The sequence below is a fragment of the Kogia breviceps genome, chromosome 2, assembly GCF_026419965.1.
Source record: "Kogia breviceps isolate mKogBre1 chromosome 2, mKogBre1 haplotype 1, whole genome shotgun sequence".
Taxonomy (NCBI): domain Eukaryota; kingdom Metazoa; phylum Chordata; class Mammalia; order Artiodactyla; family Physeteridae; genus Kogia; species Kogia breviceps.
The window spans coordinates 6,213,821-6,241,024 of record NC_081311.1 but is presented as its reverse complement, the minus strand read 5'-3'; the positions used below and the strand labels follow the sequence as shown (position 1 = coordinate 6,241,024).

Sequence of the window (27,204 nt, the reverse complement as noted above, 5' to 3'; positions counted from 1 at the left end):
ATAAAGGGTAAAAACCTTTTTTTTTTTTTTTTTTTTTTGGTGTGGAGAGGCCCTTTCTTGGTTTAGTAATGCCCTGTCTCTAAAGCCAGCTGCCTCTGAAGATGGAGAAGAGAGAGTTGCCGCGGGGACAGGTCTTAAATATAGAGTCGTTCATTTTTACTGGGTTATGGTGGGTTCCTATTCATCAAATCTGCTTATCCAGCGACTCTGAAATTTGTCTTGTTTAGGCTTGTGAAAATCCTCGTTTCTAATGGCACAGATGTGAATCTACGGAATGGAAGCGGCAAGGACAGGTAGGTATGGAACATGCCCTAAACTGTTCCCATACTTGTGTTACTAGGCTTGGGTTTTTGATTCACCCAAACATGTTCTTGTTTCTTTTGACAGTACTGAGAGGTGATAGGTCTCAAAGGAACGATGGCAACTCAAAAACTGGCTTATTCACTTGTCCACTTATTCTTCCATTCAACAGGGTATTTGGGGGATATCCATCATAATGCGTCTGCCTTCCCTAGCTTGAGCCCAGCAGACAGTAAGCGCTCAGTAAGTGATAGTTATTGAAGCAGTTTTCTCCAGCCGTGTGCTGGGCATTTGGTTGTAAGTGCCTGTGGCACTTTGTACCTCCCTAAGGGCTCTCATTGCATTTCGCCTGACTCTGTTAACTAGAAGTCTTAGGTGTTTCCAAGGAAGCAAAAGGCATCCACAAAGATACAACCCAATTACTTCCCTGAGGTGAAAGGGCTGAGTGCCTTGCAGGAGAAGTTTGTGGAAAGAACATGATACTTGGAAACTTTTTCTTAGAATGATAAGAGAATGTTTTAGAAAGACATAAAAATAATTAAAATCAACCAATATTTACTGAATGACTACCACATGCCAGGCTCTGTGCTTGGCACTTGGGTAGAACAGTGAATAAAATACAAAGCCTTTGCTCAAGGAGCTTATAGTCACGTGATGTATGCCGATCAAAGGTTTATGCACTGCAAGCTAGTATGTAAGGAGTTAGCTGCATAACACTGATCAAATACGGTAGGCCACAAAGAGAACATCAATTTCTAAAGTCAGAAAGCCTACCTACCACACTCTCTGGACATAGTGCAGCAATAGATTTTAGTAACATTGAAAAAATCACTTGTAAGTTTAAACAGTAGTTTTTTCAAATAACTCTTAGGTATTTTTGGAACTAAGCCATCAATTCAAGAAGTTTGGAAAAATAATAGTGCCATTTTAAAAAGGAAAAAGAAAAACTTGAGAGGTATGAAAGAAGAATTTTTTAAAAGTAGAAATTGTTTATAAAATAAAGATTGTTGAGAAATGTAAGAGCTACCTTTTAAACAAAAGCTACCCAATAAAATGGACCAATTTTGTAAATCTCAGAGGAAAGAAAAAATTAGAAATAAGGATTCATAACAGTATAGAGCAAATTTAAGCATGGAAAGAAAGTGGTACATTTGCATCTAGAATAGATTTGATCAAATCATTGAAATGGGTACTTTTTTAGAGAAAATTTAAACCATCAAAATCAACTCAAGAAGTAGAACATCCAAAATAGCCAATATCCATACAAGAAATGAGAAAATTTATTAAAAGATCACCTCCAAAATAGGTTCTGTGGTTTGTCTGTTCTACCAATGAGCTTGTTCGGATTTTCTAGGTACTGATAATAACCTTGAACTTTTCCACAGCAGAGAGGAAGCTGGAAGGCTACAGAGGATAGCCTTATTGATAAAATCTGATAGAAGGAAAGCTATTTGTACGTCTTTATGTGAAGACATTTATGTATCTCTTCCATCCTAGCTAAGGGATCATGCAGGAGGGGAAGGATGTCTAGATTAGGAAATTTCTTAATATAATACTTCCCATCAGTAGACCGAAGGTGAAAACCTGTGTGTGTGAAACTGGTCCTCTGTCTCTCTTTTCATTTTTAAAAATTTTTTTCTTATAGCAATGACTTTTGAGGAGACGGGATCAATTATCTTAGAGGATGCCCTATGTTCTTGATCTGCTCAGTTGCCTCCTAGGTGTGAAGGAGGCATTTAACTTGTTCATTATTTCCAATAAAGTTAAAATTAGGTTTAAAGGCTTGACTGGATTCAGGCTGACATTTTTAGCAAGAGCACTTCAGAGCTGGTGTTGTGACTTCAGTTTGCCTCTGTCAGGCCTGTGATGCAGGTTGCCCCACAGTTGGCGATTCTACTTCTGATCCTTTGGTGAGGGTGGTAACAGCTAAATCTTTCCTTTGTAAAGATACAGCTTCCTGTTGCAATTAGAAAATAATCTATGGGTTAGAAATTCAGTACAGTGTAAATATCCTGTTCTCCATTAAACTTTCATCCAAAAATTTTAGCATCTACTATGATCCTTGCCTGAATCAATTATTTAATTGGGACTTGCCAAAAAGTGATTTTTAAATTCCATGATTCCTCCTATATTTATTAGCTGTGTAGTCTTCTGTTAACAAGAACTTTCCCTCATCAACGGGGGATGGGACTACATTGTATTCTATAAAGACAACAAAAATATTTAAGTACCAATATTTAGAGTAAGGAATTGGTTTAACAGTTATCTCTAATAGTGTCCAATGAGATTTTTTTTCTTTTTCTTTTTTGAATATCATCATGGACTGGTAGATGTTTTAAAATCCAACATTTTACTCTATTACAGAGATTATTCATTTTTTGGAGGTAGAGTTGACATACCATAAAATTCATTCTGCTACAACGTACAATTCAGCGTTTAAAAATATATGAACACAGTTGTGTAACCACCATCACCATTTAAATCCAGAGGATTTTCATCAACACAGAAAGAAGCCCTATATTCATTAGCAGTCACTTACAATCTCTTTCTTCCAGCTTCAGCAACCACTAACCTGCTAGTTCTGTCTCTATGGATTTGTCTATTCTGGACATTTCATATAAATGAAATCATACTATGTGGCCTTTTGTGTCTGGCTTTTATTTAGAGTAATGTTTTAAGGTTCATCTACATTGTAGCATATATCAGTACTTCATTTCCTTTTTACGGCCAAATTATATTCCATTGTATGGATATACCACAATGTGTCTATTCATCAGTTGATAGACACATACATTTTATGTGAATAATTTTCATGGCTTTTCCACCCAAATTAGGATTTCTCTCTTAGGTTTAAGCCAGGGAGGGTAAATGTAGACCTGAGTATGGAGACCGCACTTATAGCCAAATGCTTTTTCTGCTGTGTGTTGCAGTCTAATGCTTGCGTGCTACGCAGGACACCTGGATATTGTGAAATACCTCCGAAGACATGGTGCTTCTTGGGACACTAGAGACCTAGGAGGCTGTACAGCTCTGCACTGGGCTGCAGATGGAGGCCACTGCAGTGTGATTGAGTGGATGATAAAGGACGGCTGTGAGGTACGGATAGTCCTTGTTAACTACACACGTAGAGTTAAGAACCTAAATGCTGTTCCATGGGGTTTAGGACAAGCAGGGCCTTATGTGGATGTCTTTTGATTAGTTGAACCTAGAAATGCTGGAGAAAGTTCTGTGACTTACGAGTAAGAAAGTTCCCGAAGCCTTGGAAAAAAAAGATCATTATAGAATTGTTATGATAGTGAGGCTTCAGATTGTCATGGAGGTTCATCTCGTGTTGGGGAAAAAGAAACAGTGCTGAATCCAGAGCTGGACCTGATGCTTCTTCTACTTCGTTTATTCCTTTGTTCATTCTCTATGCCAACAAAGCTTGATGGCGCCTCTGCAACACACCAGATACTGTCGTAGGTGCTGGCCGCACCAAGATGTTCAGAACTCTTACAGCCATAGTGCTGCCTATTGCTTTTAGAACTAGATTATTTTTATTCTTGGTTTCCTTTAAAGATTAGTCATTAAAAAAAACTTCCAAAGAGCAAACACTGTATCAAGAATAGAGCATTCCAGCTCTCGTGTCTTTGCTTTGAAGCAGGCATGTTGGTTTGCTTCTGGTTTCATGTCATCAGAAAGCACAAATTCTACTTGGCAAATAGGAGTAGGGTTGTTTGGACTTCTAAAGATATTTGAAGATGGGCAAATAGAATTAGCTCAATTAGGGTGACTGCTGCTAACTTTGAAAACTTTAGTTCAAGATTTCAAAGAAGTTAAATAAAAATTTCAGGGCATGGAAATAAGGAATGATGAACAAAATTCTCGCCTAATTGTGATTGCCAGGTGGTGTAGACTACTGAGAAATTAAACTGATGACCTGGAAAATAAACTTGAATGGACAAGAGTTATGTCTCCCGGAAGATGCCTGTAGATTTGTCCTAGTTTGTCTCTGAAGTGTGATTGGGCAAAAGTAAGGCTTAACTTGTGGGATCTCACTGGTTCCCACTGCTGCTTTTAGAGGGCTGAGAAGAGGGCCCCTTGAAGGAAGAACCTCAATCAAGATAAATCCCTTTTATTACATTTCTTGTTTTGTTTTAGAGACACGCGCAAAAGGTCAGCAGGATCAGCCTGCGTGCCGTGGTGGTTAGGGCCCACACCTGGCTTGGGTGGTAGTGACAGCCACATCCCTCTTGCTTGGTTTATGATGAATTCTGCTCAGGCTTTGGACCCAGTAAAAGTCTGTAGCTGAAAATGAAGTTTGACCTTTGCTGAAAGAGGGGCAGGCCTCTGCCATCAACATTTAAATACTGGAATTTTGGAAGTGTAGGCTCTCTGGGCTTTAGTTGTGGACACACTCATCTGGGGGTGAATTCCATCTTTTTCTGTAGCACTGGAACTCCATAAATGTGTCCACAGAAGATTTCTGGGTGGCTGGCAGGCGGCTGGTAGATGATGTCAACACGAGTCCCTCTCTGTTCTTGGCAGCTGGTTGATCCGATGCTTTGGAAGCCAGTGGGCTGGACCTGGGAGCAAAGTGGGGCATTGTCACCCTCTTCTCGAATCGAATGAGCTATACTGAGAGCGAGTTATTTGCATGGGGAACCATTTCTACATTTAATGAGCCATGTGACCTCAGGGAAGGTATTCGACTTCTCTGAGATTTGGTTTAAACATTTGTAAACCAGGAATAAAAATAGCTACCCCTGTTTAACCCTCAGGACCAAAAGGGAAAATGTGCGTGGCAGTGCATTGAAAATGCATAAAGTACCTTGTAGTACGAGGTGGTTATTTTATTATCATTTAAATGTAAGGGAGCTTGCTGCCCAAAGGTAATTTGTTATTTGCGAGAGGAAGAGCTGCACATCTTAACGGTGTTGCAGTGGCTAATCTCATACACACAAATCCACCTGCAAGGTCCTAAGGCCCTACTGGCAGTTCCTTGTTTGTTATTCCGGTCTGACGCTTCATACTAAAGCTGCAGATAGCTCTGAGTAATTCTTCTGTAAGTAATTCTTCTGAATTAGACCTGTGTGTGCATCCGTGCATCCGTCTGTGCACATGTGTATATGTCTACTTCGGTACCGCTCTTCATGGATGGATGAGGTCTTTGTTGGGATTGGAGGAGGCAGTATCTACATTTTATTATTCTAGAATATGTCTTAAAAAGCATGAAATTGAAGGATCTTAATGTCGGGCAGATTATTAGAAATGGCCCATCTTACTACCAGGCAAAGTACATTTTGGACAAGGCATTAGGTTGGCTAACGTTTCAGACTGGATTTCATGTACGAGATCTGGTTGCTTTGTATTTACTCCAGCTGTAGTTCTCCTGCTTAAAATTAAGACCTATTGGTAAGTATCAGGGTGGGTGTTTATATCACTGTCTTGTTCCAGAAGGGATTTAAAGCCGCTTACAAAGACACTTAAAAGTAAGCAGCGGACACTCTTTAAAATCCAGACGAGGAAAGTTAGGCACGAGAAAATAAGGCAGGGCTCACATGGGGCCAAGGAGAAGGTGATTATGTTTCATTTTTCTGTGCCATCTTTTTTCCATTTGAACAAAATGTAAATGAAGATGCCAGTGGGTGGGGAGGGGCCCTCTGGGGCTTCTCAGCACTCTCGAAAGTGGTCCAAACACAGCTGCTCACTGTGTAAATGTGAATGAAATCAGCACAGTCCAATCAACTCTCACCAGGTCTAGAAAGACTGCTATCTAAGTTGGGGGAATTTGGGCAAGTCGACATTTCTTTATAAGTTTCTGATGAGTGATTTTCAGGAACAGAAAGTGGGCTAAGAGCCGCTCTCCCTGTGGCTCTCCAGGTGGACATCGCGGACGCCGGCTCGGGGTGGACCCCGCTCATGAGAGTCTCCGCGGTCTCGGGGAACCAGAAGGTCGCCTCTCTGCTGATTGACGCAGGCGCAGATGTGAACAGGAAAGACAAAGACGGGAAGACCCCTCTCATGGTACGCCTTTTGCTCCACACAGCAGCCTGGCTTGACAGGTGGAATTAAGGTCAGAGCTGCCCCTGTAGCAGAAATTCTTGCGAGTGCAGCCACGTAAGAGACTGGGTTTTGGTTGCGTGCGTATTCCCTGTGGGCCTGTGAATTAAGATATGGCAATGTCACCACAGCATTTTTTGGTGGGGGGTGTCACTCTAGTATTTTTGTTGTCTTTTGACAACTTTCTTGAAGGATTACCAACCCCAGTCCCTGGGGCCATTTTAGGATAAAAACAAAGAAGTTCTGTTCTCTGTCCTGGCTTGGCCTAGGACTTGTCGGGTCATATCCTGCATATGGAGAAAAGCAGATTTCCTTTCCTTTTCCCTTGCAGTTGCCGTCACTGTGCAGCGAGGTCCACGCACCCATCCCGCAAAGCCACAGCGGCCCCAGACAGCTCTGACTCTTGAGCATATGCTGCTGCTGGTGGGTGTCCTGGACCTGTCTCCGCAGGAACCCCCTTCCGCTCACCCCCGCTGTTTGTTTTCTAGGTGGCCGTGCTGAATAACCATGAAGAATTAGTCCAGTTACTTCTTGACAAAGGGGCAGATGCAAGTGTGAAAAATGAGGTATGTAACTCCATCTCCATCTAAGGATTTTTCCTGGTGAGGAGGAGAGAGCATAGATACAAAAGCATTTTTCTTGTTTTCTCTTTCAGTTTGGCAAAGGTGTCCTAGAAATGGCCAGAGTTTTTGACAGAAAGGTTGGGATGTTCTTTCTGCCCTTTGAGGCTCATTTTGCAGCACTTAAAAAAAAAAAAACACAAAAAAACCCCCAAACCTTGGATTACATGCACCTGTTTTTGTTTATCTAGAATGTAGTCTCCTTATTAGAAGAAATGAAAAAAAAGCAAATGCCGAAGAAGTCATCTATTCGCTGACCGGGGCACCTCTTACCTCCCTCCGAAAGCCAAGTGAAACGAAGCAAAACGGGACTTGAACTGGAGAGGTGAAATTCTGCATCTTTGAGGGCTATACATTTGATTAATTATTTAGTGAAGATTCACAGTACTTTTGTAACATACAACTGTTCTCACTTTGAAATACTTTTTTTTTTTTTTTTGATGTTGGGGGTAGGAGTTTTTAATTAATTAATTAATTAACTTTTGCTGTGTTGGGTCTTTGTTTCTGTGCGAGGGCTTTCTCTAGTTGTGGCGAGCGGGGGCCACTCTTCATCGCGGTGCGCGGGCCTCTCACTGTCGCGGCCTCTCTTGTTGCAGAGCACAGCCTCAGTAGTTGCGACTCACGGGCCCAGTTGCTCCGCGGCACGTGGGACCCTCCCAGACCAGGGCTCGAACCCGTGTCCCCTGCATTAGCAGGCAGATTCTCAACCACTGCGCCACCAGGGAAGCCCCTGAAATACATCTTTTTACCTAAGTACGCGTGGCGGTGGTGTCGTCATCGGGCATCTGCAGAACCGGGGATATTTTCTTGTGTTCGGGCCTTTTGGAGTTAGACGTGAAGCAAAATATTTATGTCCCGGAGCTGCACAAGCATACACGGGTCCCCCACTTCCCGCTCCTGCCCTCCAAGCTGTCCTCCGAGCCACTCCAGGACCCGGTGGAAATTCCTTCTCCCATGTGTTTTGCATTATGTCCTTCCTCCCCAACCTAAGGCCTTCCAGGCCGCGTGGTCAGGCCGGTGCTCCATCCTGAGAGCTCTCCTCCTGAAAGCCCAGGAGGCCACGTGAAGAGTTTTCTGCTCAGCCGTTGGCCTCACATCAAAGCACAAGATACATATTTCAAGACTCCAATTCTGCTCCATTAGAGCAGTCCTTTTAGAACAGACCTGTCTGAGGGTGCGTTTGCTTACACTCGGGCCCTGACCATGAAAGAGCCGGCCTGCTGACCTGTTGACAACTTTGCCAAAGAGGAGTCTATTATTACATCGAGTCCTCAGAGCAGAAAGGGTTTTGATGCTGATCACTCAGTTCTAAGACAAGTAGGAATGAACAGGTCTGCTGGTTGGGAGCTCAGACACAGACGTGTTGGAGCTTTAATTTGGCAGACACACCTAAAAATCGGCAAAGAGGGGAGCGAGCCGACTGCATGCATTTCACGTCTCCAGAGACAAGCTGGTTAGCTTGACCCCAGGAGAAGACCAGCTACAGAGGTCTGCACGGGACTGGAATTTCCTCTGCAGGGAAAGAGCAATTCAAAGGTTATTTAAGTGCCAGAGCTCTGGGGGAAGGGCAGAGAGAAGAAACACACAGTCAGTTTTTTGATGTTGGCAGTTCTCAACTTTATTCCCTACAGCTTATACTGTCCACCTTAGGAACTGGATCTGTGGATCATGTGCAGTCCTCTCCTTAGATATTTCACTAGCGTTTTACCTTTTGTACAAATGCTTATTCCTTTAGATTTGTTGGAATAGATTTTAAAAATCTCTCTAAAAGTCAGAGCGTCGTCACGACGTTCCAAGGCTCCTTTTCCCCCACCGTGATCAATGTTGACATTCACTTCAACTTCATTCCTTGGTCTGTTGTATATAATATTCATGACATGTGGGAAGAGGGCACACCCCTTCTTGTGGAGGTCAACCTTGGCCATATAATGGGGCTGACTTTGCTCAATGAAACGTGAGTGGCTCCTGTCCCTCCGAGAGGAAGCTTTAAGAATCCCCAGGTCCCTCCTGCCTCTGCCACAAGACCAGCCGTGATTTGGATGGCGGCTGCTCCATCAGCCCAGGGTCCTGAGACAAGAGCCAGAGCTCACCCAGAATGGACATGACATGTGAGTGAGAAATAGCCCTTTCGTGTCGTAAGTCACTGAAATTTAAGAGTGGCTTGTCGTCGCAGTGTAACTTAGCCAAAAATGACTGCTTGTAAGGTCCCAGCTTGTATCTGTGAATTTAATTTTCCACTGAAGCACCTCTCAAGTCCTTTGGTTTCCAGTCTTATTTTATTCGGACTTTAAATTTTTATCTATCTACCTACCTTTCTACCTATGTATCTATATTCGGACTTTTTAAAATTCAGGAATGGATATTGAATTTTATCAAATGTCTTTTGTAGCATCTCTGGTTATCATAATATGGCCTATTTCCCTACAAGCTATTAATTTGCTGACTTGGATTACTAGATTTTAAAATATTGAACCATCCTTATATTCCTGAGGTGATCTCATTGGGTTACAGTGGGCTGCTGAGTTCTATATGCTCAGGTGCTACGTGTGTTTGCTTTTTAATATTTTTCCTTAATAAGATTAGATGGTGGTTGTTTATCTTGTGTTTTTAATTTTCCCAAGGAAGCAACCCATGCTTTCATTAGCTTCATTTTCCCCAAGTAACTTATACTTTTTATTTCTGAATTGGAATTCCCTCTGGATTGGAATCTCTCGGGAAAGGACATGAGCATTGGATTGTCACAAGCATCCCAGGTGAGTGCTTATAATTCAAGGAGTCTGAGAAACATGGCTGTAGAGTGTGTTATCACAAATGGTTTCATTTGCTATTTGCTAGACAGTCTTCTATTCAGCTTTGACTCGAGAGTCATTACATTTCTAGGGCATAGATTGTCTACTTCTAGTGCATTATATTATATATATATATATATAATATATATATAAACAATTGAGCTACATTATTAACTATGAGGTCTTCTATGTACTTATTTTTTTGCCTGCTTGGTTTGTCATGGGTAGAGGGTGGTAAGAATAAGGACACTTGTTACCATTTTGTAAATCTGTTTTTCTCGGTATTTACTGCAGTTCTTTATGAAATTGGATGCTAGTTTAAAAAAAAATTTGTAGTACATTCCCATTGCAATTAGATTTTTATTCTGGATATGCCTGATGTAAATGTTTCTAATCCTGCTTGCTTTTTGAATTTATCTCTTCTATAAATAAGGTGAGTTTAAAAAATTTATTTGATAGGTTGTGTATCACATCGTTCAAAAAAGTATTAGGTTCCCCCCCCGCCCCGCAGTGTGTGTGAAAAGGCATAAAGGCAACTTCTCCCGTCCTTGTCCCATCGCCTGACGGGCTCATGTGGACTGCAGCACGCATCCTCTGACCCTCCAGCTCATCATGCATCTATAAATGGATGAGAATATAGATACATTTCTCTACATGAGAGTTCCCCCTCCTCCATTTTGGTAACATGCTCAGTAATGAACGAGACACATTTTTATATTAACCTGTATACCATTTATTGGATATAATATGTGTAACATTGACTTTTTTTCTATGGAAAAGCAGGTTGTGTTACCTGTAGACCCCCCAGTATGAGAAATGTGTACAAAGGTAACAGACAACTGTAACATAAAAAGGTATGTGAAAAAAATTAGCAAACCAAAGCATGATGAATGGATGAAGCCCTATAAAAACGCATGTACTGGTTTAGCAGCTGTAACTTTGTACTGTGCTCAATAGCCTGTAGGCAAGTTTTACAGAGTGATACTATGTGCCACACACATTCAAACAATGCACCTTCCTTAAAACCTCCCCACTTGACCTGATAGATGGTACAAGAGCGTGAGGAACTCTGATGCCACTTGTCCTCCTTGGACTCTTAGAGGGTTTTCCCTTTCTAGTTTGATATATTTTTTCTATCACTGTCCTTCCTACTTAAGTACTTGCTTATATAGGCCGTGAACGTAGACATCCTTCCACTTCTTTGTAAAACTAAAATGATCACATGAGATTTATCCTTTTTTTCCTGGATTTACAATGTGCTAAATTGAGAACTAAACAATTATCTTATGGAAGGAGAACCACAGGGAGAATACAGGACATGTGTTTTGGAGGTGATGTGGAAACATCAGGCTTGGTTACAGAGTATTGAACCTGGAAGAGCCAAGTCACATGGCGAATTCCTTTAATTGTGTGTTAAATCTTACGGCTAATATCACAATCCGTTATCGACTATTACAATTTTATATGCGGTGTTTCTTCTAATTTTTCTCATATAGAACAGGCTCTTAATGTCTGGATCCTAAGCCACCACTGCTGTCCCCAAAGTAAAGAGGGGGTTTTCTTTAAGAAAGGCAGGGAAACAGTTTATTCACGTGCAGGTAAATGGCTTCTGGAAGCATCACTGCACAGAAATGGTTCTCAGCCTGGGGCTCACGAATCTTTCTTAGCTTGTTGTTACTGGTATGACTATCAGGGTTTTCAAACAGGTTTAAAAGAAAGAGATGTCAATGGGAACTGTAGAGCGAGTCAAGAGAATTTTGTAATTAGGGGTGAACTGATTTTCTATGGCCAACTCCCCCTTCTAATAGATAGAAGTCTTTAGCATCCCTCCTGGGGGAGGGACGCTGCTGGATTCCAGGCTGGCGGGGGAGCCGGCAGGGCTGCTCCAAGCTGTGGTGCTGGAGAAGGCTGGGCTTTGGGTGTCCGATGGGTGGACTTGTGGGGCAGCCACCACTTTGGGTGACCTGAAGTAGCTAAAAACGCCGGGATCTGTCAGAGATTGGAGAAGCCTCGGTGCTGGGTTGGGCCTGGGGAAGGAACTTGTGTCTGGGTGATAAGGAGTGGCCAAGAGAGGTATTAGCCTAGGCTGCCTGTGTCCAGATGTGTTCATGGCCTGCTCATGAGTGAGTTGTGGGAAGGAGAAGAGATGGCAGCTGCCAGCCAGCCGTCGTGCGGGGGACCCAGAGCCTGAGTCACCCCTGGGGGGTCAGCATCGGCACCAGGAGACTTCCGGGTGTAACGTTTATCTGGGTTTTGTTGGGGTCGGTTTGATAACAGTGAGGAAGGATCTCCAGACCGAGTCTGCCCTAGGCTTCCTGCTCCCTGAACACCTCGGGGAGCCCTCCAGAGCAAACGTTTTAAATGAAATAAGCCTGCGAAGGGTCAGGTTGCTGCCCCGGCACGGTGCCCTCTTGGGTTGTCGGGGTCTCAATGGCTCAGAGTGCTTTGTAAACAGCGGTGGAGAGATGGCAGGGAGATGCTTGAGAATTCCCGCCGGGCCAGCACCAGGCTCTGTTTAGCACCATGGAGATCACAGGCTCCTAAGAACGGCCTGCCACAGAGCAGAGTTTGAGCTGTTCTTCTCTTAGGGGTTACACTGATGTGTTGTATTGATTTGCCGGAACAGTGGACTCTGGTTTCAGGCTGAGAATTCCTAACAAAGTTAAGAAGGCATAAAAATGTCCCCTTTGAGACTAGTCCGGAGTATTTATTCTCATGTAGTTTAAGTTGTTGCTCTTGTGGTTTTTTTGTGATGTCATCCCACATGTGTAAGCTGGAAAAATTCACACTGGGAAGTGTAATCTCTATATGCATATTTTGACAATGGAAAATGTGATGTATTGTTTCTCTTGGTTGCTACACATCTGACTCCATGTGTCAGGACAACAAACTGTTACACAGAACTTCAGGCGATAAACTTTTCAGTAGAAACGCCTGGAACATTAGCCACATCTACTTCCCAGTAAAGTGGGGTCATATACCCTACAGCTCCCATAAGACGGAGGGAGGAAGGTGATTACCCTTACTTAGGGCCTCTGCTCTGTGGGACAAGCTGACTTTCTCGGGGAGGGCCTTCTGAGCCCGCGTCAACTCTCTCCTTCATGCCTATACAGTTAAAAAAAAAAGTATTAAAAATAGACTGCCATTGAAATATAAGCGTTAACTTTTGTTTCTATCGTCTATGAGGATATAAAAGGGGGGAGGAATAGCTCCCCCCCCCAAACAACCCGGCTAAGTTATATTAAAATGAAAGTTATTGTTTAATATACTTCATTTGATAAATATTGCATTTGGAAGTACTGTTCCTCTAATAATATTATCTGTGTATTGTAAGGGGATATTAGGTTTAACTATGCTCTTTTCCAGAAATAAACTGCATGGCTCTATAGAAGCACTTAGTACTGTAGAGAGATAAGAATGTGTCATCAGCTGTGGCCCCTGAGTGGCCACTGATGATGGGATGTAAGATCACAGCATTAATCTCCTTTAATATCAAACTATTTTCCTGGTTCTCTGAAATAGAAGCATAGGAATTATAATTAAGGACAGACAAAAAAAAAAGTTCACATCCTCTTCCTTGCACTAGGAGAAGGGGCTACAAATGCCAGATCCAAGGATTTGGGCATCTACAAAGACAATACCCACATAATGCACCATAAAAATTCTGTAAACTTTTCAACAGCATATGTTTTGGCCTTACTATAGTTACCAAATATAATACCAGTTATAGTAATTCTGTATATGTACTCATCAGCAGTAATAGTTTCTAACGTGGCTTTATAGTTTTAAGAAATTAATAAATGTATAATGAACAGTTGCATGCTATAAGAGTTGGAATGTATTAGAGCCGAGTTCCCTTGTGTGTGTGTGTGTGTGTGTGACATGGATTTATTGAGTTTATCCACGATTGTGGCTACAATGTTGCCTGGATACGGTGGGAACACGGGGAGAGTTAAATGCACTCTTGTTTCTGGAAGGCAAACCAAGATTCTTGGTATGTTTTGTCTTTCTGCTTCAAGGCGTAGAAAAACCATTGAAATGACCCCAGATGAAGTCCCTATCATAAAACAGAGTGGATTATGGAACCGCTGTCAATTGCCTTCTAATGTCAAAACCAGTCGCATAGGACCCCACGAGAAGACAGAGTCATAATGGCATTTTGCCTTGTCTGAGTCATTTTGTAATTTTCATGCCATTAGATACAAGCATCTTCAAGATCTCCTTTTGGAAATGGCTCCCCAGTCAGACATCTAAAGAGTGAAAGGCTGATGAGGCTGCTGCCCAAGACTGCATTTCGTGAATAGTGAGGACTAGGACCTTGATTTCCTTATCCCACTTCTGTGATGCTCAACAGGTAAGTTGTAAGGGCTTAAGAAAGAGATTCAGACTCTGTGCCAAAAACATCTTTTAAAGATTTCCTCAGCCAAGTTGGGAAGATAAGATGCCCCAAAGAGAACTTACTAGTAACTGAGGGTTCTTTGTGCAACATGTACTAACAAGGATAGCAGACCATAACCTGTCCCAATGAACACAGCATTCCATTTGGTTGTAGTTTTTGCAAGCATAGGGATTCTGCCTAATTTTTAATAAGTTGAACCTCGCAGTAAAGGGAGATTTTTATCTACAGAATTGATTCCCTAGATCTGGTTACTGGGTCACATCTGAAAAGAGTTATGCTCCACAGAAAGCCTCATCTATCTGTCGGAACACAGAGTCATTGTATTAGAGTCAAAAATACAAGGTGGTAATGTGTTTAGCTCCAAACAGTACAGGGAGCTGGAGGTTTGCAGTGCTTGGGCAGTAGCTGTCTTGCAGAAACACCACCCTTCCCAATCTAAATAAGGTGCCGATACCAGCACTCCTTAAAGGGCAGCCAGGGAAAGAAGTTCTTGGTGTTTCTATAAAGCGAACTTCTCTGCCTGCTCTCCAAATGCGCTCAGGGCTGGTGAGCTCAAGGTCAAGTTTCTGCCTGGCCTCGTGTTCCAGTCTCTATACTGGTGCGGCCACACCTTAAAATTCCTTTCCGCGGACCCGGGTTCTCTCCAGAGCTTCCTGGTCAGAAGCCAGGTCCTTCCCTGTTACCCCTGGAGCTTCAGGGGATAAAATAACCCCGGTGGCCAGCCTGCCAGCTGCGGCGGGGCCCAGCTTATCCCTGCAAGCCAAGCATAGGCTGGACCAGAAGCCAGGCTCCGGCCTGAGAGCAGGGCTTCCAGAAAATCACTTGAGGTTCTACCTGGGGTCTCTTGAGCTGTGTCTGGTACCATAACCACAGCCACGGGTAGCTGGGGCACTGCTGTCCAATAAAGCCTCCTTCAAAAGGTAAACATCCTGTCCAGAATCCCATAAAAGCGCGGTATTTCAAGTTCACTAAACTATTAAAAGCACAAAAAGCCTTCCTTCCATGGAAAACTCAGTGATGGTTTAAAAAACAACAACAAAAAACCGCCCACTACAGCGCACTGCGCTGTAGCAAGCATTCTGCATAAATTAATAATTTACAAGTACCTGAGCAAGTAAAAGTATACAGAGCACCACAGCACAGCACAGCACCGACGGCAGTAGCTCAAAGTTCTTCAAATCATGGTGTTTGAAAGATTAAAAAAATTCTAAAAGTTGATACAAAAAATAACTCCAACCGGAGTTGAGAGAGAGATAGTGCAAACTTCTGTCTTCATTGTTGAACAACGGTGTTGGCTTTGCTTCTCACTTTGCACAGGCGATGTGGGTGGCTCTGGGCACTTGATGGGGCTGTTTGGAAGCAGGTCTGCAGGAAGAGCAAAACCAGAGAGTAGAAAACACAACTGTCGTTAGAGGCCCTGCCGGCGACTTCTGCAGACACAGACACCCGGCTTGGAGGTGCCTTTTCTTGCACTGTGTCTCGCTGCCAGGATCAGACCCCACCCCCTGCCCTGGGGGCTGGAGACCCCTCTTGCTTTCAGCAGGAACCGCAGATCCCAGAAGGGACCTCGCAGCATCTTCAGCCGCGTCTATGACCCTCTGCTCCCGTCCGTCCGCAGGAGAAGAGTGTGCCATTGAACAGGAAAATGGTGCAAAGCCACAAAGGTGAGCCTCACGCGTACCTTTAAATTCTGTAGCAGTCTTCAGTAAAAATAGATAAAGCTAACTTTAGTCACACGTTTCACTTAACCCACTCTAGCCAGAGTCATTCAATGTGTCACCAACATACAGAATTATTATGAGATAGTTCACGTGCCGGGGTACTGACTCTTCAAAATCCAGTGTGGGGAATTCCCTGGTGGTCCCGTGGTTAGGACTCTGCGCTTCCACTACAGGGGGCATGGGGTCGATCCCTGGTTGGGGAACTAAGATCCCCCATGCTGCGAGGTGTGGCCAGTAAAAAAAAAAAAAAATCCAGCGTATATTTGCATTGCCAGCATATCTTATCTTCCACCAGCCACAGCGGGCCCAGCGGCTACTGCATTAGTGCAGCTCCAGAGCAAAGCTGGGCACGTGGGATCCCTCGGAACTGAACACGCGGAGGGTTCCCCTTCCAGGAGGAGACCAAAACCAGCTTGCACTGATGTCAGCAACTGGCCGCTGCTTGAGGTCATTGAAAAAGAGAGCCTTCCCCAGAGGATCTAAACAGACATTTCTCCAAAGAAGACACACAGATGGCCAAGAAGCACATGACAAGATGCTCGACATCACTAATCATTAGAGAAATGCAAATCAAAACTACAACGAGGTGTCACCTCACACCGGTCAGAATGGCCATCACCAAAAAAAAAATCTACAAACAATAAATGCTGGAGAGGGTGTGGAGAAAAGGGAACCCTCCTGCACTGTTGGTAGGAGTGTAAATTGATACAACCACCATGCAAAACAGTATGGAGATTCCATAAAAAACAGAGTTGCCATATGATCTAGCAATCCCATTCCTGGTTATATATCTATCTGGAGAAAACCATAATTTGAAAAGATACATGCACCCCAATGTTCACTGCAGCACTACTCACAACGGCCAAGACATAGAAGCAACATCCATGGCTGTCGACATAGGAATGGAAAAAGAAGATGTGGTGTATATACACGATGGAATACTACTCAGCCATAAAAAAGTATGAAATAATGCCATTTGCAGCCACATGGATGGACCTACAGGTTATCATGCTAAGCAAAGTAAGCCAAAGACAAATTTATCATCTGATATCACTTACGTGTGGCATCCGAAATATGACACAAATGAACTTACTTACCTACTAAAACAAAAAGACTCACAGACCTAGAAAACAGACTTGTGGTTTCCAAGGGGGAGGGAGGGTGGGGGAGAGAAGTGGGAGGTTGGGGTCAGCAGACGCAAACTGTTATATAGAGAACAGATAAACAACAAGGTTCTACGGTCTAGCACAGGGAACCATATTCAATATCCCGTGATAAACCACAGTGGAAAGAATATGAAAAAGAATATATGTATAACTGAATCATTTTGCTGTAAGCAGAAATTAACACTAAATCAACTATACTTCAATAAAATAAAGAGAGGCCCTTCCCCTCTTCATGTCCATATAAAGTGGTGTTTTTTTTCTTTTGAACGAGAAAAGTAACTTCAAGATCAGTGTACAAACCACAGTGAAATAATTAGGATGCTCTGCAGTTTTTCTGTACGTGTGTAGTCGGGAATTAAACCACTGTCCTGACCCTTTGACCGGCTTTATCTGAGATATATTAGGTGGCTATCTCTTTTGTGGGCCAAACATTTTTCCTAAGAGCTGTAATGAAATCATGAGCGTGTGCGTTTCCCTTCAGAGATGCTGAATCACTGAACCCAGGGCCTGGCCAACACCTACCTTTGGTTCTTTGGAGCTCACAAAGCAAGCTGCCTGCTAAGGGGGTATATGTTCTGCCTGAGGGTTTAACCCATCTGTGTGCTGGTAAATGTTTTAACTACCCACCACTGGGGTGAAGGAGGAGGTCCTGATCTATAACACTTGCTGATTTCCATGGTATAAACACTCATGCTTCCAACATGATGTGGCTGAACACGGAAGAGATGTGCAGTGGCCACCAAGGCATTTTCATCACAGAGGAATGACAGATACAGTCAGCTCAAGAATGTGGGTTGCGAGAATTACCATAGGACCCAGCAATCCCACTACTGGGCACATATCCTGAGAAAACCATGATTCAAAAAGAGTCATGAACCACAATGTTCATTGCAGCTCTATTTACGACAGCCAGGACATGGAAGCAACCTAAGTAAGTGTCCGTGGACAGATGAATGGATAAAGAAGATGTGGCACATATATACCATGGACTATTACTCAGCCATAAAAGGAAACAAAATTGAGTTATTTGTAGTGAGGTGGATGGACCTGGAGCCTTTCCTACAGAGTGAAGTAAGTCAGAAAGAGAAAAACAAATACTGTATGGCTAACATGTATATATGGAATCTAAAAAAAAAAAAAAAAAAAAAAAGGTTCTGAAGAACCTAGGGGCAGGACAGGAATAAAGACGCAGACGCAGATGTAGAGAATGGACTTGAGGACACGGGGAGAGGGAAGGGTAAGCTGGGACGAAGTGAGAGAGTGGCATGGACTTATATACACTACCGAATGTAAAATCGATAGCTAGCAGGAAGCAGCCGCATAGAACAGGGAGATCAGCTCGCTGCTTTGTGACCGCCTAGAGGGGTGGGATAGGGAGGGTGGGAGGGAGACGCAAGAGGGAGGGGATATGGGGATACATGTATGCGTATAGCTGATTCACTTTGTTATACAGCAGAAACTAACACCATCGTAAAGCAATTATACTCCAATAAAGATGTTAAAAAAATATGGATTGCAGTAAAATATAGTAAAAAAAAAAATGGAGGTGAGAAGCTTTGAGCATTTCTCACCTTTGTTTTTAATATAACTGGTGTCATCGCCAGCTTATATAATTTTTAAGAATGGCTAGGCTTAACACCTAGCTTGCAAAATTCCTAGACATTTAGTAGTTCTTGCAAAGCAGTGTGGGCTGGCTCCAGCACACCACTGGGTTAAACCTCCCTGTCCAAGTCCAGATTCAGGGCTGTGCCTACCTCATCCCCTGGGGGAGGGCGTAGGAGATGACCACAGCTGCAGCTCAGTCTTCAAAGGTGATTCCTTTTGCCGGCTGGGGGGGGGGAAGCTCCCAGTTACCCCTGCCCAGCAGCTTCTTTAGCCTGACTTCTTACATTCCCCTTATTTCATCCATGACCCTCCAGCCTCACCTCGTTTCTCGGGATCCCAGGGGTCGGGCAGAGGCCATCAAGGTCCAAGTGGGATTTCTGTAGGTAGGTGTCCAGCTCTCATAATATCGCACCACTTGCTGGCTTTCTCTCCTTTGGGGGACACGGCCCAGCCCAGATCAACAGCCACAGCTTTGAGGGATCTGTTCTACTTGATCTTGAGTTGATCTCAGGGGTAGGCTGGGATATTTGCTAAGAGTGACATGTGATGCCTACAATTATAGCTCCCAGCTGCTTCCTGCTTATTCTTTAGATCCGCCCTCACGTCTGTTTTATATTGTTCCCAGGAGTGGGGAGTGCAGGACGCAGAGCCGCCACCGCCACCCCCATGTCCTCCTGTGGCTTGAGAAACATGGCTCGGCGCAGCTGCACCCACATAGTTTTGGGGAGAAAGAGGGCCATGGCTGCATCACACCAACCTGATGGGCGCCCGGCGGAGCCCAGACTCCTGCTGTCCCGGGGTCCTGGCAAGCCGGGTGGTCCTGCTTAGAGGGTCTGCAGGCAGAGGCTTCTGAGGAGGGTTCGGCTTACGAGTTCCCTGCAATAAACCACACAATTATGTCTCATCACCATCTCCGTGGACTCGGACAAGACACTGACCTCAGGAGCTGTTAGAGTTCCCTGGCGAGAGGGACAGGGGGAGGAGAGTGGTTAAGTTGCTACACGGCCCAAGTTTCATTTGCTGTAAACTTTCTGAATACGATCCTCTAACCGTACAGGTGTGGTGGTGGTGCGTGCGTGCGTGGGTGTGAGGGTGGGTGACCTGTGTTAAAGAGTTAACCATAGCATCATTTAGTTAGTCACTCAAATACGGGTCTTCAGCTGCCATGCTGTTCCCAGGCCTTGGAAGTAGAGTTGATGCTGGTGTTTCTGGGCCAGTGTTACCCAGGGGATGGAAACTTCCCTGTGCTTTTAGGCTTCAATTTATAAAGGCCTAACGTGAGAAGTTGGTGAAAATCTTTTCAAAGAACACATTCATTGCTTCAAATTTGCCAGAATCCTGTAACAGAACTTGTTTGGCTGTGGGCGAACCAGACAATGAAGGTGACCGTCCTTCACCCATCAGTGTGGGGTCAGAACATCCCTCCATGAAATACACAGAGGTTGTGCTACCAAAATCTTTTCTAATAATTTGTTCATAGAGTCACAGACTGGCTTGAAAAATGACACCCAGAAGGAAAACCCAAGACGCAGTGGTTTGAGGGACAGATATTGTTCTGTAAGGAAGCTGATGGGAGAGGTGCTGTATTGACCAGAGGCCAGTGAGGGAGTTGGCAGTAGGAGGTGGGCAGAGCACGAACTTGGAGTATCTGCTCTGGGTTTTGTACAAATACCAATACTTTGGGACTTGTGCAAATCACTTGACTTCTCTGAACCTCAACTTCTCTGTCTGTAAAGTGGGCGAAAACAAGACCCACCTCATAGCACTCTTATGAGGACTAAATAAAATAATGTCTGGGAAGCTCCCAGAATATAGATAACAATGATTAAAAGTCACTTGTGGGACTTCCCCGGTGACGCAGTGGTTAAGACTCCGCGCTCCCAATGCAGGGGGCCCGGGTTCGATCCCTGGTCCGGGAACTAGATCCCACATGCCGTGCTGCAGCTAAGAGCTTTCGTGCGCGACTAAGGAGCACACCCGCCACAACTAACACCCGGCAACCCCCCCCCCAAAAAAAATGGCACTTGTGTTCCTGGGGTCCCTTCCTTGGCTACTGGGAGAGTGGGGCTCACTGGAGCCAGGTTGGAAAGTCAGTGAGTGTTGATAACACTCTCTTTGGGGCCCAGGGTGAACAAAGGCAGCAAGACGCCACCTGCGCTGGTCCTTGGAGCATAGAAGCACTCACACGTGTACAGAAAGCCTGTAGGAAATGGTGCTAGCAACTCAAGCAAGACAGGACATCCTACTAAACAGATGACCTCATACACTGTCATGGAACTCAGAACACTCAAGACGATTTAAACACATATGAGGTGCATTTCTCATAGTACTCATCCCACTAAAATGATATCTCCGCAGCAATCGGAGCTCAGGTAAAAAGGCGACAATATAGTCACCATTTAACATAGCTTTGTAAAGCAAAGGAAGCTACCACAGGAGTCTGTCAACCACAGCTGCATGGAAAATACAGCAACTTGAAACAATGGGGAAACTGGGATAGGAAAGAGCCACCGAACAAGGAACAGACTTAAAAGTGCCATTTCTACATCAGCTCTCATTAGTGGAAACATTAACAGCCTGTTGAATGTAAGATAGAACACAACCTTCAGCAGAAATACAGACCGTACAATGAGCGCAGCACCGACGTCAGGCTGTTTGTGTGTCCAGCCAGGCTCTGCGCTCACAAGCTCTGAGAGCGCACAAGTTATTTAACTTCTTTAAGTTGTAGAGAGGAGATGATGTGAGGGTGCAGGGGGAGATCACCTGTTGATCTCTTAGCATATAGAGCCTGGCACACAGCGACCAGTAAGTGTTAGCTGCTACTGCTTCACAATTACTGTTATTGAAGGAGTGAATTTAACCATCTAAAAGCACCATAATCCTCCCAACAGACACTGGGTGATAAACCATGGCACTAAATCAAGCTCCATTTCCGATCAGGTGCTAGAAAACAATGAGTATGCTAATATGTGCAACGTAAAAATGAATGCACCAACCCACACCTGAGGATTAAATAATTCATTACTAAATGATACTAGTTTTGCCACTAAGTATGAATAAATATCCAGTCTTGGTAGTAAAGATAATGTCAGGTTTTTAATTACACTACTGGAGAAAAAGTGAGGTGTATGTTACAGTGTATCACAATATATTTGGATTTATCATGGAAGCTTAGGAGATAGGTTGGCCATTCATTCTGGTTTTGCCTGGGGCATTCCCAATTTACGGCTGTGTTTAATTTATTAATCATAGTCTTTCTCATGTGCCCTGGTTTAGAGGACAAATTATATGGTCACCATAGTGATAAAAGCCCAAACAGTTGAGATATTGATTGAAAGTTCTGATTCAAACCTGGGCTCAGCAGAGGCACCAATCCCCCTCCCTCCTGCCATGCCCATGACGTGGCATTGATGGAAACATGAAACAGGTAGCTGCCTAGGTAAGATGCCAGCTTCCCACCAGGCCCAACTGGGACAAACTGGCATCATGGAACAGCGGGGTTAGTCAAAGATGATGTATCCTCCCTCCTCAGGGATCAGGCATGGAGCCCGTGAACCATCTGGGCAAAAGCACCAGCTGCGTGTGCCTTGACTTTGCAGAAAGGGGTGGGACTTCCACACTCCCTTTTAGGCACTGCTTTTCAAGCTGCCTTTGCAAAACCTGAACCTGGGCTTTCCCAGTGACGTCCGATCCAGCCTGGCCACAAAGAGCCATGGGAATGGAACTGAGGGATGCCTCCAGGCCAAGCTGCTCACACTCAATAAACATTTCTTCAGATTGATTTTCATTTTAAACAAGGAAATGAGTTCAGACCCCTATTTCTCTTCCCTCTCAACTTCTAGGTACTGGAGAAAAATCGAGATCTGTTATTAGATAGCGTTGTCTCACTTCTCCATTTTCCGCTCATGTTTCCGCAAAAGCCACATGTTTCAAGTTCTTTAGAGGGATGAGAACAAATTTTTAGATCCAAATATAGCCCCTTGCTTTGACCATCACAGAGAATTCTCAGCTGTTATCTCCTTCTGCATGATCAGCAAGAATAAGTGCATCCTGCTTATCCAGAGGGATCTCCCCAGGAAGACTGGGTGTTATCACAGGAAAACGCCAGAGGTGCCACAGAGATCCCTGGTGAGCTCGTGCAGGGCCAGGGGGGAAGCATAAACATTGCTCACCATCTGGCCCATCCCTGGCCCTGTAGAAATAGACACTTCACGGTAACACCAAGGACAACTGGTTCTCTGGGAAATGCCTCCACTTCTTTTTACGCTTTATTCAGAAAAAGCAGAGGTCCTTTAAAGAGCACCTTGACACCTAGCTGGAAGACGTCCCTGGGTCCCTTCTTTCTGAAACCACCTGAAAACAGTAAAGAAAATGCACAAGGAGGAGCAAAACGCCACCTCTGAGAAAAACGTATAGCCCCACACAAATATATGCGAAAAGGATGCAAAGTGTCCAGCAGGCTGGGCTGGGGCGAGACCACAGAAGGGACACCTGCGTGGCCAACCTGGTGAAATGCAGAGGGGGAGACATCCACCTTGCCTGCCGGGGATAAGAGTACAGAGTGAGCAGATGATGTGTGTGTGTCAGGGCTGAAGGAGCAGCAGATGAGCCCAACCATCTGTGCACACCTGGAGCAGGGGAGGGGACCTGGCAGGGTCTCTGCTGAAATCAGGGGAGGCCAAACCACCACTATCCCTCAAAGCCCGCTGTCCCATGGTTTCCCATGAGGTGGGCAATTTGGAGGGGGCCCTGAGCTCTGACCTGGCCTTTCCCCCAACTGTCCTGCAACTTGTCGTTTTTTTCCAGGAAGACCTCGATTCGTTTAAAGAGGAATTTAGATACATTAATCAAAACTACTGAAAGAAGGAAAGAAGGAACCATGGTAAACAAAAGGCAAACTAAGAAGCCACTGGCAAAAATGTATACATAAGGACATGAAAAAGGAGCTAGCAAAAGTCAAGTGAAAAGGGAAAGGAAAAAAATAAAGCAACAATGCAAACCAAGGACCAAAACAGTACTGAACACAGTCAGGGCTGTGCGGACCAACTTGAGGGAAATGAGAAGTTCAACAGTAAATGACAAAGACCACAGACAAAGGTGATACAACATATACATAAATGGTGTCACTTACGGGATCTGAACAAATAGTAAAGAGAGAAAAGACACCCAGATTTATTTTGTAAAAACTTTTCTGAAAGAGTCAAGTCTATGGATTGAAAGTGTACACTGTTTCCCTGGGTGAAATGAATCAGACTCATCAGAATTAAGACATAATTAATAGGATACAGAGTCACGTCACTTACAAGGAAAAAAGAAATAAGCCAGCTTCTGATTTATTCAGAGCAGATAGAGGAAGCATACATCTAAGACTTTCAGAGAAAGAAGGTTTGATCCGTTAATTTTATGCCTAAACTGTCACTGAAAAAATAAAGCAACAGCCAAGTGTCTTTGAACGTACAAAATTCAGGGAATATACTTCCTAAGAGCTCTTCTGGAAGGAATTCTGGAAGTCCAATAGAATGAACTTCAGCCAGCCAGGAAAAGAATGGCTCAGTGGCAAGGAGATTAAGCACTAAATCCCTTCAATGTAGACCTAAGGGTAACAAAACTGTGGGAATTATGGCTACAAAACAGAAAGTAAATGTTATTAGCCATAATAATATAGACATTCTAGAACTAACCAAAACTGGGAGGTGGATCATCCATTTCCACATATATGGCAGGCTGAGTTATTTTGACCTACCTTCTCTCTACAATTGTTGGATGAAATGTATTTAATAGAAGAAATGGACAAATTCTTAGTAAGGTACAATCTCCCAAGACTGAATCAGGAGAAACAAGAAAATATGAACAGACTAATCACAAGTACTGAAATTGAAACTGTGATTAGAAAACTTCCAACAAACAAAAATCCAGGACCAGATGGCTTCACAGGCGAATTCTATCAAACAATGAAGAAGAGTTAACACCTATCCTTCTGAAACTCTTCCAAAAAATTGCAGAGGAAGGAACACTTCCAAACTCATTCTATGAGGCCACCATCACCCTGATACCAGATGATACCACAAAAAAAGAAAATTACAGACCAATATCACTGATGAACATAGACTCCAAAATCCTCAACGAAATACTAGCAAACTGAATCCAACAACACATTAAAAGGATCATACACCATGATCAAGTGGCATTTATCCCAGGGATGCAAGGATTTTTCAATATCCACAAATTAGTGATACACTATGTCAACAAACTGAAGAATAAAAACCATATGATCATCTTGATGGATGCAGAAAAATCTTTTTAACAAAATTCAACACCGATTTATGATTAAAAACTCTCCAGAAAGTGGATGTAGAGGGAAGCTACTTCAACATAATAAAGGTCATATATGACAAACCTACAGCTAGCATAATACTCAATGGGGGAAAGCTGAAAGCATTTCCTATAAGATCAGGAACAAGACAAGGATGTCCACTCTCACCACTTTTATTCAACATAGTTTTATAAGTCCTGGCCATGGCAATCAGAGATGAAAAAGAAATAAAAGGAATCCAGATTGGCAAAAAAAAAAAGTAAAACCGTCCCTGTTTGCAGATGACACGATACTATACATAGAAAATCCTAAAGATGCTACCAGAAAACTACTAGAGCTCATCAGTGAATACGGTAAAGTTTCAGGATACAAAATTAATACACATAAAACTGTTGCATTCCTATACACTAACAATAAAAGATCAGATAGAGAAATTAAAGAAACAATCCCATTTATCATCACATCAAAGAGTAAAATACCTAGAAATAAACCTACCTAAGGAGGCAACTACTCCAAAAACTATGACGCTGATGAAAGAAATCTAAGATGACAAACAGATGGAAAGATATACCATGTTCTTGGATTGGAAGCATCAATATTGCCAAAATGACTATACTACCCAAGGCAATCTACAGATTCAGTGCAATCCCTATCAAATTACCAATGGCATTTTTCACAGAACTAGAACAAGAAAATTTTAAATTTGTATGGAGACACAAAAGGCCCTACCCTGTACAGCCAAAGCAATCTTGAGGAAGAAAAACAGAGCGATATTACCTGCTCTCTTTGCTTGTGGCATTTGTTATTTTCTGCAACTGTCTTGGGTATCGACGTATTTACCTCTTTCTCTAGTGTCCACCTCCCAGACTAGAACATGAGCTCCCTGGGGTTAGGCTGCCTCTGCCGCCTTCTCTCTTGTTTCCCTGGAGCCCACGGCAGCGGTCGGTACCCAGAAGGAGCTCAGCGAGTGTGGGATGACTCAGACGACTGACAGGAGTGAACACATGAGTGAGTGACAGCGGACCTTTGGTCAAAGCTCCGGTGTTTATTTCTCATTTCCTTCTTTCCTGGCACCTCCTCCCAACCTGGTAACTTGCTGGACTCAAAACCTACTCTGTCCGGCCAGCGCTGCCCATGAGAACTTTCTGTGATGACGAAAATGCTGCGAGATAGAAGATGGCGGAAGAGTGAGACGCGGAGATCGCCTTCCTCCCCACAGATACATCAGAAATACATCTACACGCGGAACTGCTCCTATAGAACACCCACCGAACGCTGGCAGAAGACCTCAGACCTCCCAAAAGGCAGGAAACTCCCCACGTACCTGGGCAGGGCAAAATAAAAAAAGAAGAAACAGAGGCAGAAGAATGGGGACGGGACCTGCACCAGTGGGAGGGAGCCGTGAAGGAGGAAAGGTTTTCACACACTAGGAAGGCCCTTCGCGGGCGGAGACTGCGGGTGGTGGAGGGGAAGCTCCGGAGCCGCGGAGGAGAGCGCAGCAACAGGGTGCGGAGGGCAAAGCGGAGAGATTCCCGCAGAGGATCGGTGCCGACCGGCACTCACCAGCCCGAGAGGCGTGTCTGCTCACCCGCCGGGGTGGGCGGGGCCGGGAGCTGAGGCTCGGCCTTCAGTCGGATCCCAGAGAGAGGACTGGGGTTGGCAGCACGAACACAGCCTGAGGGGTTAGTGCGCCACGGCTGCCGGGAGGGAGTCCGGGAGAAGTCTGGAGCTGCCGAAGAGGCAAGAGACCTTTTCTTCCCTCTTTGCTTCCTGGGGCGCGAGGAGAGGGGATTAAGCGCGCCGCGTAAAGGAGCTCCAGCGATGGGCGTGAGCCGACCTATCAGCGCGGACCCCGGAGACGGGCACGAGACGCTAAGGCCGCTGCTGCCGCCACCAAGAAGCCTGTGTGTGAGCCCAGGTCACTCTCCACACCTCCCCTCCCGGGAGCCTGTGCAGCCCGCCACCGCCAGGGTCCCGGGATCCAGGGACAGCTTCCCCGGGAGAATGCACGGCGCGCCTCAGGCTGCTGCAACGTCACGCCGGCCTCTGCCGCCGCAGGCTCACCACGCATGCGTACTCCTCCCTCCCCCCGGCCTGAGGGAGCCAGAGCCCCTGAATCAGCGGCTCCTTTAACCCGTCCTGTCTGGGCGAAGAGCAGACGCCCTCGGGCGACCTACACACATAGGCGGGGCCAAGTCCAAAGCTGAGCCCAGTGAGCTGTGCGAATAAAGAAGAGAAAGAGAAATCTC

The 27,204-nt window shown here is 44.4% G+C and overlaps 2 protein-coding genes across 6 annotated transcripts in view; one reads left to right on the top strand and one right to left on the bottom strand.

Moving 5' to 3' along the window:
* Nucleotides 1-16,491, top strand: part of FANK1 (fibronectin type III and ankyrin repeat domains 1) — a 128,531-nt gene extending 112,040 nt beyond the window's left edge. The window contains exons 7-17 of one of the 4 annotated variants that reach the window (XM_067024335.1): nt 228-293; nt 3,231-3,396; nt 6,163-6,306; nt 6,831-6,908; nt 6,998-7,042; nt 7,154-9,070; nt 9,683-9,715; nt 10,535-10,605; nt 13,951-14,105; nt 15,691-15,814; nt 16,167-16,491. In XM_067024335.1, the coding sequence (XP_066880436.1) occupies nt 228-293; nt 3,231-3,396; nt 6,163-6,306; nt 6,831-6,908; nt 6,998-7,042; nt 7,154-7,219 (565 nt within the window). In that variant the 3' untranslated portion in view covers nt 7,220-9,070; nt 9,683-9,715; nt 10,535-10,605; ... (1 more) ...; nt 15,691-15,814; nt 16,167-16,491. Of the gene's footprint in view, nt 1-227; nt 294-3,230; nt 3,397-6,162; nt 6,307-6,830; nt 6,909-6,997; nt 7,043-7,153; nt 9,071-9,682; nt 9,716-10,531; nt 10,609-13,950; nt 14,106-15,690; nt 15,815-16,166 lie in introns of those variants that run through there. The other 3 variants (XM_067024333.1, XM_067024334.1, XM_059053858.2) reach the window with 3 other exon arrangements.
* ADAM12 (ADAM metallopeptidase domain 12) overlaps nt 10,461-27,204 on the bottom strand; it is a 675,955-nt gene continuing 659,211 nt past the window's right edge. Inside the window, exons 22-23 of one of the 2 annotated variants that reach the window (XM_067024331.1) lie at nt 19,400-19,518; nt 10,461-15,515 (exon numbers count right to left, since the gene is read on the bottom strand). In XM_067024331.1, the coding sequence (XP_066880432.1) occupies nt 15,455-15,515; nt 19,400-19,518 (180 nt within the window). In that variant the 3' untranslated portion in view covers nt 10,461-15,454. The remainder of the gene's footprint in view (nt 15,516-19,399; nt 19,519-27,204) is intronic. The other variant, XM_059053840.2, reaches the window with a different exon arrangement.